Raw genomic sequence first — 19,584 nt, 5'->3', positions numbered from 1 at the left:
AAGTATTTGCATGAAGAAAATAAGAGAAAACAAGATGGCAAGCTTTGATATCTAAGATTGTTCTGGGAGGTCCTCAGAATAATATATGTCCAAAACCCAGTACCCAGCTAAGGCTGAAGGCCACAGGCTTAATGGGGCCTCACAGAAAAAGCACATCCATGGGGCCCAAGTGGAATGGGGAAGTTTGAGTGTCGGTGCAAATGCTAAGGTTCATCAGGTCTTGGAGTATAATTTGACTGGGCTCTCTGGTTGAGTTAACCCCGTGAAAGGATAGCCCCATGGCCCTCTCTTTGGGGCAAGCTAGGGTGACAGGCACACTTCCAAGACCCTGCCCTCACTGGAGGAGGCAGACACAGCTCTTCAAGGGCCTGGATGACACTCAGTCCCTGACACCTCTGTCTCAATCTACCTCCTCAGTCCTGGGGTGTTCTTTTGGCACTCTGGGACCCCATCTAAATGGTCCCGAGCCTTTCTCTGTAGCCTACCTGTGTCTTTCTCACCTGACTGGAGGGCAGATCACTCTGGGTCCTCTCTGGCCATGCCTGACCCTATTTCCTATGCAAGGTGCTGAGATCTGGAATCTGCTTCCCATCACTTTCAACTGTGGTGCCTCCCAGGTAAGGGTCCCCCCTCCCCCAGAACTCTCCATCTTCCACATCCTTAGTTTTTGCTCACCCCAGATGCCCTGGACTCTTCAGTCTACACCTTTGATCACAAGTTACCTGTCCTAACTGGAATCCCTTTTCTTCCTTCTTTGGAAAATGCCTACTCACTCTTCAAGTCCACCTCAACTGAACCTCTCAACCAGACTGCCTTCTCTGCACTCCCACAGCACAGGGCATAGACCATGGCCCGCACTTAGCATGAGACAGGAGCTATCTATAAATGGGCCTCACCGCGGGACAGTGGGTCCCTGCAGGTTGAAACTGTATCTTGGGCTTCTAGAAGGGTTCAGCCCACCACTCCCATATTGCAAGGGCAAGTAAATGCTCTGTAGATAGCAGAGTACAGGAAATCTGTACTTAGCTGCAATAAATCATACATTCGTCTGTTTCCTGCTGGCCAGCAAAATGCTACAGGTTAACTTTGGAAGTATTTTTTTCTTACATCTAATGAAGTTCATCTAATAATTCCTGAGCATGCCAAATGTGTTGGGCACCATGGTAAGTAAACGGGATAAACAAGAATCACTCATTCTTGCACTGAACAGTGCTGCTTTTGTTTCTCAGACACTGTACAAAGAAGCTTCTCTTGTGAAGCTCATGTCCTACTGGGGGAGCTTATACTCTTGTGGAAAGGATAACATAAGATTTGGTCTTTGAATTTGGGGAGGGCACCGGCAGGCCCATTCTAACATGTGCCACTGCCAGATGTGCCCTCCTCCTCCTCACCTGAGAGTGGCTCTATACTGCACCATGTGCATGTACGTGAATGTCCCAGGCAGCAAGTTCAAGCTTCTGCACCTGGATCTTTTCTCTCTAACTAGTGGCTCTGGGTAGGAGGCCTACACAGGCCTTGGCAGCAGGCACCAGCTGTTTGGGTGGAGAATTCTGAAGTTCTACATGTCCAGAGCATGGTTTTTAAGGGGTGGATGCTGACCTTGGCCCCTGGATTTCTTGCCCTGTGGTTTCTACAATGCAAAGCCCAGGACAGGGGCTAACTGTAGAATTTGATAGCAACGGCAACAAAATGCTTAAGGCGCAGGCTTCTGTCCACTCTTTAGAGATGTTTCTAAGGGAAAATCATCCATTTTTGTCTGCTCCGCCTTCATGCCCCCTTGGTAATGAACTATCACAGACAGCAGAGGCCTGACAGGTTTCCTTGGTTTATGAAGAACAAAGCAAAGCACTTTCCTCTGCCTTCAGCTGGAGTTGGAGGATGTGTGAGGGGAGGTAGAAGAAAGGGCCCTGTTGGCTGCAGGCGACAACACAACCATGGGAGGCTGGATGCTCACGCTGTTTGTGTCAAGAGTAGAAACCTCGTCTCTCAGATGTTGCGGCATCAGGGTGCTAATCGCTACCAGGGAATTCTGGATCCAACTCGGTGCCTGGGTCTCCTCAGCCTTGACAAGGGAGCTTCCTTGGTGCTAAATGGGGCAGCTGGCATCTGTATTAATTGCTCCATGCATGTGCTCCCTGAAGGGCAGGGAGCATTGGAAAAAATCTACTTTATCATTTGGTATTTTTAGAAAATATCTGTGCTTAAAAGAGACTTCTCATGCTCCCCCCCGCCCCACCCCCCAAGGGGGAGGGTTGTGGGCGGTTGGGGTAAGGGAGGAAAGATTTTAAGAGTTGATTGCTTTCACCATGAAGGGAATCAGGCTTCGGAAGGCTTATGGACCTGGAAAGGTTAAATATCTTGTCAGAAGCCGCGCCCAAAGTGAGGACAGCAGAACTAGAGTCTAAACCCATGTCAGGTCTGACTCCACAGCCCAGGGTGTGCCTACTGACCTTCTCCAGGTGTGAATTGAAAAGTAAGGTTTCTGTCCCCTTCCCTTAAGTCATGGTGAGCTTGTTACTGCAATAGAGTCTAGAGGATAAGTTGCCTGAGACTTCTGAGGCCTAGGAATTAAAGGCCATGGGGTTTTCTCTTTGTCCATTGTGAACCTCTGTCTCTCCGAGCTCTGGAGTGCCATGTGGAGCCACACTGGAGTGGCCACGTAAAGGTTCTCTTGTCAATAGTCCCTGCCAAGCTGGTCCTTTGGCCACCCCAGCCCAGATACCAGGCATCGGATTGGAAAGCCCCTTAGGAGAGGTTTCTTCAGCATCAGTGCTCCATCCCCAGCGCTGGTGTCACCGCCAGCCATCCAAATCAACCCACCCCAGGCCTGGATCCCGTGACACAGCATTTCCTCTGTGCCCGTTCTGAATTACTGACCCACAGAATCCATACGCATCATAAAGTGGTTGCTGAGTATGTCACTAAATTTGGAGAACTTGTTTCATAACAATAAATAACCAGAATGGAATTAAAAGCATTCCGGGGGAGGATGGATACCGTGGAGATATGAGAGCACATTGACATACATACCTACTTCAGACTCTGGTCTGGGTCTTTCTGATTCTGTAGCTACTCCTTAGATATATCTTCACACACACACACACACACACCCTCCCCAAACTCTCCAAATGAGGACAAGAAAAATCAAAGATGTTCAATCCACTAGGTCTGCAGAGGAAGTATTAGGGCAGTGGTAGCTATTCAGAGCCAGATGGACTTTTACTGATCACCTACTATGTGCCTGACTCTATGTTAGTTGCCATTGTACTTAATCCACTAATTTAACAAAATTTTTTTGTCCCTGCCACATGCCAGGAACAAGTTGGGGAATTAAACCATGTACAAAACAAAGTCTTTGTGTTCCTGGGGCTTACATGTGACTGAGGCTAACACTATGTAAATAATTATATAATAACATGTCGGGTAATGATCAGTGGTATGGAGAAAAACTAAGCCAGGTAAGGGAAAGACATTGGCCTTTTAGAAAGGCTGGTTAAAAAAGGGTTCCCCAAGAAGGTTATGTTTGAGCAGAGAGAGAGCCCATGCTTTGGAAAGAATACATACAGTACTTGCCAGATTACGAACCTATGTCCTCTTAAGAAGGGTATATTTAGAAATCAACCCCCACCCCAAAGGGCTCAGAGGACCCCCTCCAGGTGTGTGAAGAAGAGGAAGGGGAGATGCCTCTGTAGGCACCTCACTGCCCACCCCCCACCAGCCAGGCCTTCCATGCAGGGTCTCCAGAAGAGCCACAAGAGGGGTACTTACACAGAGCACGTGGAGAACCACCGCTCCCTGTCGTCTGTCCTCGTTGGTGAAGATGTCATTGGGGAATTCATGCAGGGCTAAGGAATGGAGAGAAAAAACCAGCTCAGTACAGATGACAGTAGTTTCCATGCCCGGGGTCTGGGATGGCATTATCAGTCCTTGTTTTAATATGGGGCCCATGAATTTGGATGAGAAAAAAATTACATCTTTGTACTCACAAATCTTTGAGTGGAATGCAGTATTTTCTTCAGATAAGAAGGTAGGCAACAAATATAGTATGTTAGAAGCACCTGGAACTCTGCCTCCACAATATATTTTCATGATCCATTGTACATACTACTACTATATTCACATCACTTTAGCATTAGAGTGGTTTTTAGATTGCAACTTGTGACTTAAAGTGTTATTGAGAAAATATGTGAACTACTATCCAGGTCAGCACTGGCCAAGTCAGGTGAGTTCCTGGGACCAGAGAAGGCCCTGGACAGAGTCACAGGTGCCTCAAGAAATGACCTGCATGTCTGGTGTGGTGATGCCCAGCTGCTGTAACCAGCATACCCCTTCTCTGTGACCTTCCAAATCTCCCTTGTGTAAGACCTATGAGAGAGGGTAGACCATAACTTGCGGTTGCATAAATGGTATCAGCACATAGCAATAGGTGCAGGGTGGAGGCGGTGGAGGGGACGACCTGGGTCCAGGCTCAAAGGTCTGTTGGGATTCTCGTTCTGAGTCTAGCTTGGTGGTGCCCAAATGTTAAGATTTCCATCAGAGTTAGCTGCATTGTAACGTGCTATTATATTAAGCATCAATTCTACCACATTAGAAGCTTCTTTGGCTCATTTACGAAGTCCATTACCAGATGACCTTGGCTGTAGAGAATGTGACTCAGGGACAGCCCTTACTGGAGACCCACTGAACAACAGCTTCATTTGGGGGAAGCCCCTAATGCTTATCACTATTCTCATTAGCCTCTACTTGTGTACTATACACACAGCCTATCAATATACACATTGTAATTACATGAAATGCTGCTTTGCTGTGGTTCTAAAGTAGTTGATATGATTGTATTAAATTTTCCCAAGGAAGAGGTCAGCCTGGGGTTGAGGAAAGGGTCCTCAATTGGGCACCTAGAAGCTCAGTGCCAGCACTCCCATAGCATAGCCTTTGGTGGTATGTATTTTTATCTCTCAGGGCCTCAGTTTGCTCTGAGAAATGACCTGAGGTTCCTCCTCACTGCTCCCTCTAGTCTAAGTACAGAGTACAGTTAGTGTACACAGCAGACCCCTATTAAGTGTCACCAGGATGAAAAACTCTTAAGGGAGCAGACCCTGGACACTGACCTGGGATGGGGTAGGTCAACCTTGCCCAAGTGGCCCAACAGTTCAAGAAAACAGCTGCCAACAGCAGCTGAACTTGTTTCCCTGAGACTGAGCAAGCTCCCCACCTGGCTGACTCAGACTCTGGTGCCACCAACATGCCCGGGGAAATGTGTCTTCAGAATAGCCATAGCTGTGCAAGAAGAGTGTACGGACAGGGTGGATGTTGGACTGGAAGGATGAGGCTCTTTACCTCAGTTTCCTCATCTTTAAAACAAAGTGGGACTTCTAGTGCCCCCTGCAGGCTGATGGTGGTACTGATACCATCCCAGCTGCCCTCCACTACAGTGTGCTTTTTTGCACCCAAATACAAATGAACCAGGGGTATTTCTTAGTCGAGATGTGAGCTCAGATGATCGTCTATTTTTGGGAAGCTATCATTTTCCTTGAGTTGTTGACTAGATTTTGCATAAGAGCCCAAGTAGAGAATCAGGCCCGGATTCAGATCCCATCTACACAACTCATGGGTTATCCTTTCTCCTTTCAGAATCCATTTCCTTCATCTGTAGAATGGGTGTGTGAATGCCATCTTGCTGGGAAAAGTGCAGACAGTGTATGTGAAATACTTCCTGCCATGCTTACTGGGCTATGTATCACTGTTCTTCATAATTATCATAATGATTGGATGCTGCTTTTTGCATGGTGCGAAAGATGCCTTCCTTTCTGGACTTGAGGTTGAAAGCTATCTATTACCAATTCCTGCCTGCCTTGTACTGGTGTTTTTCCAGAATGGTGTTTAGTCCAAGAGAACTCATGATGCATGTGACTCCAGGTAAGTGCTTCCCATGATCAAGCTGTTGGGGCCACACAGCCCACGAGACAAGCTGGGAACAGTTACACATCCAGCTGAGGTTTCCCCTGAATACCCTCAAAATCCTCAGCTTCTTTCTCTTTCTGCTCTCCCTCCACCACCATCCAGTTTTCCTTTCAGTACATCTTACCAGCCCCGGGGGGCCAGCAAAAGCAAGCAGTGCTGTTCCCATAGAAACCACAGAGCCTGAACTGAGTGGATTTCCCTTACCAAGGCAATAGCAATCAGTGGCCCTGCTCCTCTCTCTGGCTGCTTTCCTGAGGTCTGAATTTGATGAGTCTAAATGGAGGTTTGCAGGGGATGGAGAGTGTTTTCTATTTTGTTTGAAAAAAAAAAAAAAAAAACCCGAACCTGCAGCAGGGACATATATGGCATCTTTAGACACATAAATTGCATATTGATCAAATGGAACAGCCGCAGATGACGATCAACACATTCAAAAGCCTAGCTCCCTTAGCACTCTGAGAAGAAGGAATCTGAGCCTCGGCAGCTATCAGAATGTCGGCTCTCATTCCAGAGCCTTTTATACCAAAATACCTAGTGCACTTGATTGACTGGCCTCTTGAAGACTGCCCCAAGAACCCTGGGTGCTAATACTGCCCAGATCCTCCCCTGCAGTGATAGGCGACTCCACATTTCTGTTTTAGACACTTTAATATGTCATCGTGCTCCTCCCATAAAGCCTGCTGCTCCCTCTTCTGTTGGCATGAATGTTGGGAAAACCAACCTGCCAGCAAGGTGTGGTACTAGCCTCCTATGAAGACTTCCTGAGACTTTTTGAGGCCTTCTAGCACTGGGTGAGTACCTCCAAATAATATTCCAACCGAACTGCAGTCATTTGTTGCTTGTGTGTACCTTCAACTCAACTATACTGAGAATTCCTAAGGACAAGAACTTTTCTTTCTCCATGGCCAGCACCCACCAGGCCAGGGTCCATGAGAGAGAATGATAAATACCAAGTGAATACAAGTATAAATGAATTCAGAGGGGTTTTTTTTAATCCCAGGAGATAGTTTTTGTATAAACACAAGACACAAGTATTGGTTGAGAAATGACATTGGGAGGGACACTCCAGTAAACTCCTCAACAACTGGATTGCAACTCAGGTGGCCATTCAGGCTGTTGACAAATACCCCAATTCTCCTTGTTCCAAAGACCTGGAAAGAGTACACTCTGGGTCCCCTTCAAGGCTAGGTGGGGCCAGGCAGCTTGCTTTGGTTAATGAAATGGGAGCAAAACGACATGTATAATATTTCCAGGCTGGCTTTAAAAGCCAGTGCTAACCTTGCATCTTCTTGTCTAAGCATTCACAGAAACATATGTTGGGGTGAATTTTCCATTAGCCTGGATCCCTGAGTGACTGATATACAATTCCAGCCCCTGATACACACATTTTGTACATGCAACATAAGTAAAAAAGAACATTTTTATTCTTAGCCCCTGAGATTTGGGGGCTGTTTGTTACCCAGCATATTCGTGCCCACCTTCAGTAATGCCGTAACTAATATGGGCCTCAGCTTTGTGACAGAATTATGCAAGAGGCCTTACCTTGCAACAATTTTTGGTTTCTTCCATCTTCTCCACTAGACTGGTGGTTAAAGTTTGAGTAAATTTATTCTCCTCTGTATTCTCAGCACCTAGCTAAGTGCCCAGCATAAAAGAGTCACTTAACGAGTGTTCGTTGATCAAACATACACACTTGTCATAACCAAAGGCCCATGAACAAAATTATCCACCAAAAAAATCTGTATGAGAGTAGATATAATCACACTTTAATTTTCTAAATATTTAGTCTCTGGAAAAATTTCAGAGACATTTCAGTACCCTTCTTCTTATACTCAGGTCCAGCAAGCCACAGGAATGCAAGAGGAAGAGTGTTTGGCAATGGGAGAGTTCAGGGCGTCCTGGGGAAGCTGCAGCCTGCTGGGACATCATCTCCTTCTAATGCCTATGTCTTACCATTGGAAAACTTATTAACAAATCAATCAAGCACAAAAAATACATTGTTATTTAGCCCTTACCATGCACTGGGTACCACACTCAGCTTACTTATAGAAAGAACAAGGATTCACAGTCCTGATCGCTGAGAAGTTACAAGTTGAGTGGATAAAAGCTTAGGCTCGGGGCAAAGGAACTCTCAACCCTCTCTGAGATCATCCTAATAATTTAAGTATCCTGAATTTAAGGATGGAACTGATCCTTATCAAGTGCTATGAATATATATTCATTGCTTTTTCATTGCTTCTATGTGATAGGGAGTATTATCCTCAATTTACCGACAAGTAAACCAAGGCACAAAGAAGGCAAGTAACCAGTCCAAGTTCACTCGATGGTAGTGGATGAACTGAGATAATAACTGGGGTTGACTTTCTAGCATGTCGGTTCCTCTGTATTAGAAGGGCAAATTGACCGTTTTCTTTTTTCTTTCTGACTTTTAAAGGCACAAGTCCTCTTCAAAAGCCAGAAAGAAAGTTCTGGATTGAAATGGATTGATGTATGCATGGAAACAAGATCATGAACAGCATCTCTGTAAGGAAGGATGTCATCACAGGTCATGGTAACCAAAAGCCTCAAGTCAGGGCTCATCAAACTATCAACCAGAGTTATGACCAGTCAAATTTGCTGAGAAAGATTGCTTCAGCCCAATGCTTATGCAGTTGACATTCGCTTTCCACAGGCATCCAGGGTTTTAAAAGAGCCTGAAATCTGTATTCGAAGCCCTTCATCCCCACTTACTAGTTCAGTGATCTTGGGGAAATTCTTTAACCTCTTTCAGTCTTAATTTCTTAATGAAAACAGTATCAGTTTACGTGGTTGTTATGAGGATTAACTGTGATGATACTTATGAAATATGTAGTACCTAGAATCAGGGAAGTAATTATCAAATGCTAGCTCCTTTTACTTTATTAAATAATGTAGAAAGAAATATGGACGATGGGTATTTCCTGTGACATCAATGCCCTGCCCTCATTCCTGGGGTTTCACCACTTTCATGCAAAGCAACTGCCAGCACTTGTATCTCTTTGCCTTAGGACTTTCTACAAAGTTGAGAAAGGGTGCTCTGTCAGGAGACTGCAGGCTGGATATGCTGAAGAATTAATATGGCTCTTTCCCCCAGGAGAAACCCTCAACTAAAGTCTAATGAAAAGTGGTTGTATAAATGCCCCAGCTCCCTCCTTATTTGGGTCAGATAATTCTGAGGTGTGTTCTGCACTGTTTGAACAAGTTCTCGGCAGTATTGTGCTCTATCTTCAATGACAAACTGGCTTTATAACACTCCTTTGACTGACTGGCTTCCCTTCCCTGTCTCAATTCTGGACTCCCCTATCTGGATTATATCCCAGATAAACTTGTACTTAAGTCTTTCTCAGAGCTTACTTCTGGCAAACCCATATTTAGACAAGGGGAGCTAGGAATTTTGCACTTTTGTACCCCTCCATTTCAACAAAGTTTAGATTTCCCAGCAAAGGACTCATCCATATATTCAGGTGAATTCCCACACCCCTAATAATGGCAGCAATCTTCAAAGGCCTCACTTCCATGCATTTATGGAGAAATGATGCATCCTGTATTGTCAATAGAAGCATAGAATCCCCCTACTCCTGAATGAGGGTTGGGAGACTGTCTATGCCCCTTTTTCATGGTGCTGAAATTGGTCCAACACCCATGAGAAGTTCCTTGATTTCCACTTCAGAGCTCTTTTTCTCACATCCATATTGGCAAAAGATTTTAAACAATCATCGCATGAGCTTTTCTCCTGGAAGGTAACAGACATTCTTTGCATCTAAAGAACCCCAATCATCAGTTACATAGACTTTTGGCCTGGCAGGGCACAGAAATGTAATTTGATGAACTAGAAACAAATTTCTTCCTCAATGATAAAATGCCATGGCATCAATGCTGCTCATGGCTCTGAGCCAGCAGCTACTGTAGAAAATATAGTGATCTCATGAATAATGTAGTAGTTTCAGGCCACAAATATGGCAATGGATAGAAGGAGGCCTATTTTCCGGGGCAAGAGCTCACAACTTGCATTTGTTGCCTATGTAGGATTACCATGATTGTGGCACTAATGAATTTTCATTAAAGGAAATAAAATATTTATGGTAAATAGCTCTGTTATATTCAGAACTTTATGGCACTCTTGGATTGCTCTGCTCTTCAAAATGTCCCTTGGTGCCAATGTCAGAAACAGAATGTTTAGATGGATGACAGGGGTCTGACTCAAGTGCTATATCTCTTAAGTTCTTAAGTCTGCTTACTGATCTAGGTAAATTCAGACCAACATACTGATATACATTCCTTAAGAGGACACTCAATGGTTAGAAGGAACATCCATTCCTACTCAACATCTTTGGGGAGGATGAGGTTACCTAAAAAACTTTCTTAGGAAAAATGCAATTAGAATAGTCCTTTTTGAATGTAGTAATTCCCTATAGGAATTTATATTGAAAATGTTCACTCTTTATGTATTTATTTTATAGAAGATGAAGTGTGTATAATAAATGACTGGAGGTTTCAAAATTAGTGATTTTTTAAAAATGGTAACATCGAATTTCAGAGCTTGAAGTAACCTTAGTATTGGTCTACCGATGGAAAGGTAATACCAGGAGGATTTGGTGAGAAGCACGGTTGAAGTTTTCCTTCTGCTTTCCTGTTTAAATCTGTTGTTTCTCAAGAATGTTAATTCCATGATCATCAATTTCAGTGATATAAAATAGATCTCATCTCATTTGTTCATCAGTTGATTGGTAATTACTATTAGCTTGAGTCTTGAATGGGGCTCAGTATGGTATAGCATTATGACCTGTTAATAGTGTTTGTCACAGTTATAGGAATGAGAATGAGGTATATGAGCTTCTTATTTTCCTACACTAAAGCTTTGCTGGAAAAGTCCTAAAATGAAAGAATGATTGGCACTCCTTGTGCCTAGCTATAGCGATTCCCACAATAATTTCTTTTGATCATGATTTTCTTTTAGAGTATAATCCATTAAAAGAGGAGGAGGATTAAAAGTATTTCAATATGATTCCCCGAAGATACCAAATATAGTTGAGCAGATATATTAAGTGGTTACCCACATATAAAATATTGGCTTGAAATTTGGTCTATAATAACTAAATAAATACCTAAAAGGAACCCTCGCAACTAATTGTAGAAAGAACTGTAAATAGATAAACTATTGGATAAATCAGTTGACAAAACCCAAGCTCTACTTACTCTTCAGTTTAGTACTCAGCAATCTGGCTTTCCCTCAAGGAAAAAGTGAAGAAAAAGAGAATCATTTTCCCTGTAATTAGCAGAGCAAGAATTATCATGGTTTGGAGCCGGCCAGATCAAAGCAAAGGGATTTAGCATCTACTCGATGTGTGTCTAGCAATTTTTGATTGTATATTTGACTTTACAGATGATGTGTTGAGGAGACTCTGGATTCTGCTGCCTTCCTCTGAATAGTGTTGAGTTTTGTTTAAGCAGGAAGTTAAATTAGTGAAGAGTCACCTCTAGTGGCAGTTTTAATATTTTTCTAACGGAAATCTGTTTTGATGATGCTCTTGGTCCTGGATGGGGTTGTTATAGGATTTTAAGAGAACGTTTGAGCTGCTTATTAAGCTCCTTTAACTTTAGGACTCAAACTCCAAACTGTCTCCCCAGGGCTGGTAGCTACTGAAATCCCTATTTAGCAATTTCAGCTTCCTGACTGTTGTGTTCCATAAGCTGCTTGGAGTTTCCCCCAAAGCACGCACAGTTTAGGTGTCAATGAAAGATTTAAGGTGAATTTATATGTATGTTTTAGGGTTCCCTCTCTGTGATGCCTTCCCTTCTAGGATGTCCTTCAATTTCCACTTGCTCTGAGAGCTCCAAACACTAATCTTTGATGCCTCAGCCTAATAAGATCGCTGCTTTCTGTCTGAGCTCAAACCCTCATGCACTGCACATACTGGGGAGTTTCATTAGGGAAAAAGCCAGCTGGTGTGGTTCTCCCACAGTGTGGTGTCCTTATTTCAAGGTTCATATACTCTCCAGTCTTTGCTTACTTTATTTGCTTTCAAAAAAATTTTAAACAATTGCTTTTCTTTGGTTTGTTCAGAATTCTTAATCCAATACATTACTGCAAGATAAGCTACTCTACTATGACTAGAAGTGAACAGTCCAAAATATATTCTAGATTAACTGCTGCAGAAAATTTATGGTAAACTAAATTCACATTAAACGTTCCCAAAACTTGCTATTAGCCATATCAAATTCTCCATGGAACTAATGCAACCTGAAATAACAGTGTGACTGAGTGGGGAAAGTGAAGATCACTGGGATGTGCTGGTAAGACATCGTGGAAAGGCTAGGAAGTAATCTAATTTCAACTAACATATAAATACACAAAGGATTGAATAGAAAGAGGACTCAGTACAAGAAATTACAGGAAGGGATGCTGCAGTATTCTACAGCCCTCAACTACAACTATTTCAAGGTCAAGGCAACCCAAAGAAGCCTCTGTGGAAGTTCTGATGTCTTCTGATAGATGATGCCTGAAGCCTCAGAGGCAAGAATGTGTGTTAGGAGGCAAAATGATTTTGGAAACCAGTTTCAGACAAGGGAGTGAAATTGTGTCCTGCTTTCTTTTGGAGTCTGGAAGTTCTCTTACATGCTCCCATAAGTATCAGATTTTGATGTCCCATGTGAAGTTGGCAAATTGAAATTCACAGCAATAAAGGTAGGTGTTTAATAAATGCTTTTCAAGTCCAGACGAATCTGTGAAGCTTTAGAAATAAGAAGATAGCCATCAAATAAAACTTTTGACTAAATTTGGCCATTATCTCAAGCACAAAAAGTATTAAGGATTAATTTTTAAAAGTAAGGAAAGTTCTGCTTAGTTCTTGAAATAGTTGAGATCAAAATAATAAATACCACAACTTGTGTTCCAAGTAAAGAGACTCAAACAAATATGTAGAGGGAATAGCAGTAACATAAACTTTGTGATGTAATAACTAGGCCATCATGTCACAGAGGCCAGATGCAAATGATCAAATGAAAGGAAGATCCCCTCACCATCCCCACTGCCCAAGGACTGGTTTAACATGTCCTTCAAGATGCTGGTGTGCAGTTTACCTGGCGTGCTGGACAGTGAGTTCCTGCAGTGGGTGAGGTAAAATGACTTAGCAGTCTTTCAAGGAGTGGAAAAGAAGTTCATACCATTACTTCCTTTGATTTTTTCTCACATAAACATTGAATTTCAGGCACTTCATATAGATGGAGAAAGTCTATTAAAACAATTCTTTCAAAACATGACCCTTTCAATGTTTGAGGTACATGGTATTTTGGAAGATAGAGATACAAATAACTTTATGTATTTTGGAAGGTAGGGATACAAATAAGTGTATTATTCTATGAGAGACTACAATATTTAAGTTTTCTTGCCTAGCTCATATAAGTATGATCAGACTATCAAACTTACATGCATAAAAATCTCCAATCACCGAAGGAACAATAGATGAGTAGATAGGCAAAGAGGCTGCTTCTCAATCTGAAGATGGAGACAGCAAACCCTGTGGGGGTCTGGACTGAGGAAACAAGGTCCCACCAAATTGCTTCCAAGAGGCCAGTTGTCAAGTGCCCAGAGGTGGGAGGGTTGGCAAGAGCAGCAGCATCTTTCCCTTAATCTAAGACACAGAAGCAAATCCAGTGGCTTATTCTCAGTGATTCAGACAAATGGTTCTTTCCAAGGATACAGGATTCCTCTGAGAAAGATTCAAGGACCAAAGAGGCTCTGATTTCTTTATAATTACAGTTGCATCCCATAATGAAAGAAAGCTTTTCAGGACACAGATATGCACATAGATGTTTCCCCATCAATTTAATTCAAAAATAAATGGCACAGTTGCTATGTGTACAATGTTGGTCTAACTCCAGCAGAGGATAACTAGAGAGTATAAAACAGCCTTGGCCTCTTGGAGTTTACAGTGCAGTTGGGGAAGCCAGATTTAAGTGTACAAACACACAAAGTAGAGGATGGTAGAAGGCAGGCTATATCCCAAGACATATGCACACACATATATATTTATGTGTACACTCACGTACATATATTATACATATCAATTGCTGCATAATATCTACCCCAAACATAGTGGTTTAAGACAACCATAGTGCTTTTTATGATGTCTCATATTTCTGGGGGCTGACTGGGGTCAGTTAAATGGTCTTTACTCAGCCGCTCATGCAATTGCAATGACACAGTTGTTGGAACAGGATAAGTGAAGGCTCACTCACTCATTGCCTTTCTGGAACCTGTGCAGGGGAGGCTCAAACACTAGGGGCTGGAACTGCTGGGGCTCCTTGATCCCTCTCTTTTTCTCAGTGTGGTCTGTCCATGTGGTCTTTCCTCAGGGTTTCTTTAGTATAGGGACTTTTCACATGGCAGTTCAGAGATAAAAGGCACATTTTTCAAGACAGAGAGCAAGGAAGAAGTTGTATGGCCTTTTATGACCTAGCTTAGAAGTCATGCAGAGATTTTCCACCATCTTCTCTTTTACTTAGGGTAGTTAAAAAAGGTCTGGCCAGCCTCAAGAAGGAGGGAGAGTAAACTCTATCTTTTGAATTTTGGTGGGGAAAGAACAAGATTCTGGAGGAATACATGGTCTTGGAGTTATTGCTGTGAACATTTTGGAAAATGCAATCTGCTACCATTTACCTCTATCTGAAATAACTATATTTATAACTATATCTATTAATGTGGATCAGATAGTGAGTGGTATTTGGAGCCAGGAAGAAAAGCATCAACCCGAACCAAAGCACTGGATAAAGATAGCAGGGGGTAAGTCCGACCTTAGCGGAGTCTTGAAGAAGGGAGGGCTTATGTAGCTATATAGGAGACATTCCAGGTGGACAGGAGGCAGAGACAAAGATGTGGGAGGTGGGAAGAATCAAAGCTGTTCTGTGTTCTAATGAGGTGGGTACTCTTCAATGTATTTCTCCTTCAACAAACAGCCAAGGTCTCCAGTGGAAAGTCATGGCTTTTCCCTTACACGATTTTCCTGATCCTCATGACAACCCTGACAACTCTGTGCATTACAGAGGAGGAAACTGAGGCCCAGGTCACAAAGCAAGTATGATCCTGGGGCCAGGTCTTCTAAGTCAAGCACCCTTTCTTCTACACCACGGTAGTCTCTCGGGAGTCAATATTAGGGCTCAGCTCACATTTTACCCCAGGCTCAGAGAGATTAACCACCTGCTTATGCAAATCCTAGCTTTGTTTTTCCCAAAAGCAAAGACTTAACACAGAATCTAAAAGAGCACGTGGTATTGCATTGAATTTCATGACATGTTAGAACCCAGAATGGGACTCAAAACTAAAATTAGCCAGTTTTCCTGATTAGCCTAGGGCAAGAGGAACATCATCTTGTAGGTAAGAACAGTTTCCTAGCTACTTCCATCCAGAAAGGGACTGGCTTGGAGTTCCTGTACTTAATTTAAGTGCTGAGAATGTTTACCTGAATCTTGACATTTGTCACAGGCTAAGAATGAACTATGAGTTAACTCAGATTCTCCTGTTACCTGAGATACATTCGATGGGAAGAGTTTTGACATTTTTGCATCAACTTTGCCTGCGCTCCAGGGCCCCATTTAATCATCTGCTCATTTTATGGCGATGTTGTACCCCAATATCTGCTTGGTATGTCAGGACCCACAAAGATAAGGCAGAAAGAGCTGGAATTGGAGCTCCTGAAAGACCCGAACTTACAAAAGAGTAAGGTTTAGATCGCAGGGAAGAAGTGGCCTGGTGTAGTTATTACTTCTGTAAACTCCTCTGAAAGTTGCTGGGAGGGAAATGAAGCAGCCCTGTCAGTGCTCCACCTGCCTTCCCTCAGGTCCCTGTACCACTTTCCTCATGCCAGCTCCAGGGTGCTTTCACACCAACAGCCAGTACGCAGGGCTTCCTTGAGCTGAAGTGCTAGCTTCAAGCCTCTGCTTGATCCTGCACCTTGCTGCTCTCTCCTCCCTTCCTGTCCCACTGCTCACTCTCCTACCAGTCTTTCCAGGGAGCACTGTCAAAATCACTTTCACATGAACACTCATGCCAGGCTCAGCTTCTCGGAACCCAGGCTAGCCCAGGAACCACACAAACACTGCTTCTTCCACAAACATTCCCTTGATCATCCCAAAAGAATCCTGCCCTAAATCACTACAGAGATTGGGATTCAGACCACATGAGTGCAAGCTGGAGGCTGGGTGGTGGGTAACAGCTTGTTCCCTGAATGCCTGGGTATGGATATTGCATTCTGTCTTTTCCCTTCAAATGACAGGGTCCCAAGTGAGCCACACACATCACTCATCAGCCCATCAATTCCTAAAGGGCCTATCTGCGCTCAGTGGATGAGCACTTTTTATAGTAAGATTCCGGCGTGCCTACGAGTCCTTGCTGCATGTAGATGGGCTGGCTGGTGTTTAGTAGGGAATGATGCAAGACTGGACTTGCTCTGAGATATTGTCGGCAAGCAGAGATGCAGGACAGGGGTGAGGCAGGGAGTGGAGAAGCCACAGGAACAACTGCCCGTGGCCAAAGTTTCCTTTCCCGGTGCCAGCTGATAGGAGCCAGGGGTGTCCCAGGGGCAAGTCTGACTTGTCTGAACTGAGAGAAAGCAGGGAGATCATCTTCTCTCAGCGTTTTCACTGGTCTTGAACATATTCCAGACATTTCTATGTTATCCTGTCACATCATTTTTAAAGATCTTGTTTCTATTGAAGCTCGGATCCAAATAGCCAAACAGAATAGAATTTGTGGTTATGTCTTGTTTTGTTGGAAGCAGGAACCAACTCCGGTGGCAACAGAAGGCCACCTCAAATCTGGGGTGTTGTGGATGAGCTGGATATCAGAATCTCATAGTACAAAAGAAAATGGCGACTTGGGTTTGAGAGTGAAAAGGTTGTATTATTGGTGACTATTTCCAGATAACAGAAAGGCAAGCATGTAAGAAGGGAGTAGAGTCCTGAGAATGCCTTCTGCACAAAAGGTGTACACCGCACACAGTTTGGCCAGCCCTGCCTTTCCTGGGGGAAACTACAATGCCATAAAATGAATGAAACAGGCTCTTTTTATACTCTCATTTTTAACAAGCCTGGCTGTATAGCCGAACAGCTATGTCCATTACTGAGAGTGCTGTATACAGGGGAGGATGGTAATATCTGACCACCAATGTTAGCTTATGTATCCACCTCACTTCCATCCCTCTGTAAAACATGTCTAAAACGTGGTAAAGTATAATGGCTTGGAAAAGAAAGTGAACTACTGGTGGTTCCTCTTAAAGGTAACAAAAACATGTAGTTTTATCACGCCCAATGCTATGTGAAGTCAAGAGGACAGCAGGGCGACGTGTACCGCTGTAGTGGATGTCGTTGGTGGCTGCTTAGCTCCCCTTCACTGGGCTAGTGTGTCCGCCACCCAGTGCCGTGATCGTTGTCTGTTAATGGCTCAGATGGCATTTTTCTCCTGAGAAGTGCCTTTGGCCTATGCTTGCTATCTCACCCTAAACGTCTGGAAGATTAAGTCCTCCCACCAAGAATGGTGTGCAATCAATCTCCTGGCTCAAGGTAAAACAACTTCCTGGTGCCACTCTCTCCCTGTGGGCCCCGTGAGACTAGGCCCAGGCCAGCTTGCAGCTGAGAACACATCTTTGCTGACTCCTCCTGCCTGATCCCACTTCTCTCACTCCCCTTTTCTGAGAATTCTCCTTCAATAAATCACCTGCACAGAATCTACCTTGGGGGCCCAACTTGAGCAAACCCCTTGAGTAGGCTTTTGCTCTCAGGTTTCCAAGAGAATGGGGCATCTCATTGAAATGTAAAATGCACAATAGCTGGGAGAGATGAGCCCTTGTGTATGTACTCAAGGATGACCAGAATAAACTTTGCCTCTTTTAATCCATCCAAATCACTGCAGCCCAGAGCTGGACCAGTGGTTCAATCTCTTTCTGTTCCAAGCTAAGTCCCAGGCCTGAGAAAAGCTGTTGTCTAAGCTGTGTGCCATGGAAACTGAATGAGAATGGGGAGCCAGATTCAGATTTGGCGCCAGGAAACAGTTTTGCTTTCCCTGCCCCCACCCAAACACCCATGAAACAGTTAAAACTAGGCAGGATTTCCTTCTTTTAAATCTCCCTCCAAAGTTTGAAGAGGGACTCTGGGATGATTTTATATTTTAATAAGAAATTTATTTTTCAGATGACTCCATCACTTGGAAGGTAATGAGTTTGGATGAAACCAGGCCTCTCTGTTGAAACTTTCCAAAGATTTGCATTCCCAATGCTTTCCTTGGCTAATTCTGAACCTCTTGTATACTGAGCTTGGTACTGAAGGCGTACTTCTATACTGAAGGACTCCCAACTTGACTTCTGGAGGGAGAAACTACTGTCTTTCATGGCAAGAGTTAAAATGTGCAAAAGTTTCCACACATGGCTGAATCGAGTGGGAGGGGCTGCAGAGGGGCAGCCCCAGGGTCTAAATATTCAGATAACACTAGGCAGCATCTCTGATTGTCACCAAAGGCCTGGTGTCTAAGACTGAGAGGCATAGACTGATGCTCATGGAAAGGAAGATCAGCAACCACTGGCCCTCTCTCACTCCATGAATTTCTACACCTCAGGCCCCTGGGAGGCCGTTGGGTCCCACCCAGAAGGCGTATGAGCTATTTTAACTTGGAATGCAGCAAGCTAGGCCAAGGGAACCAAAGCCAAGAGATAAAGTGTACAGCATGCACAGCCACTAGAGCTTTCCCCACCACAAACCAGGTCTCTTCTGAGGACTCTTAAGAGGCAGGCAGCATAGTGGTCCCAGCAGCATGCCTAGAGAGTTAGCCCGCATTTCAGTGTTTCAGGGTGGGGAGGGCTAAACCATCCTCTCAGGGGTGGTGCAGGAGTAGGCAGTTGACATGACAGGTCCATTCCTTACACTGGTTCCCTAACTCAGACTCCTGACCCCCTCAAAGTGTTCCTATTTTCTGATTCATCTATTTTCCCTAAGAAACTCCCAGATTCTCTCCTTCTTCCTCACCCCTCCATCCACCCCCTTACATTCCATACATGCTTCATATTTCCAGACTATTCTACACTTTTATCCTCAACCTGGTCCTAAGAGTGCAGCAAATGGTCAGTAAATGCTGGTTGAAGGAGTAGATGCACGACTATTCCATAGTATGGTTTTGGTACTTGGTTTATGTATTCGATAAAAATTTTGGAGGACCTATTCTGCACCAGGCGCTGTGGCCATCTGTAAGTAATGAGGCAACGTTAACCCTGTTTGATTGTCTTTCTCTTTCTCCCTCTCTTTTTTAATACATCGCTGCATCATGTGTGTCTTCCAAAGTACACAGTAGACTGTGTTCCATGGTTTTCAGGCCCTCCCAATGAAGATGTCAATAATGTGATCTGGGATGACTACTGCTGTGTGACTGACCCACGGGGACAGGAATGAGAATCATTGAGAGGGCCAATAAAGAAATGACTCTCACCTGTAATGCCCTCCCATCCATCTGATCATCTGGTCAGCTGGTGCTGATTCCTATTATCATGGCAAAGAGGCCAGAACCAACCATTTAATTCTTAGAGCTACCTGCCAGACCCACCAGCAACCTCAGAGTCCAGAAAT

At 43.9% G+C, this 19,584-nt stretch overlaps 1 protein-coding gene across 6 annotated transcripts in view; it reads right to left on the bottom strand.

Annotated features, from left to right (window-relative positions):
• The window catches only part of SLC24A3 (solute carrier family 24 member 3), a 454,104-nt gene that overhangs the window by 180,398 nt on the left and 254,122 nt on the right, over positions 1–19,584 (bottom strand). For all 6 annotated transcript variants that reach the window (XM_016146148.2, XM_016146147.2, XM_016146152.2 and 3 more), the window contains one exon: positions 3,769–3,845. In XM_016146148.2, coding sequence (XP_016001634.2) covers positions 3,769–3,845 — 77 coding nt within the window. The remainder of the gene's footprint in view (positions 1–3,768; positions 3,846–19,584) is intronic.

This window comes from Rousettus aegyptiacus, unplaced genomic scaffold (assembly GCF_014176215.1).
Source record: "Rousettus aegyptiacus isolate mRouAeg1 unplaced genomic scaffold, mRouAeg1.p scaffold_m13_p_12, whole genome shotgun sequence".
Taxonomy (NCBI): Eukaryota; Metazoa; Chordata; class Mammalia; order Chiroptera; family Pteropodidae; genus Rousettus; species Rousettus aegyptiacus.
This window is presented reverse-complemented; position numbering and strand designations above follow the sequence as displayed.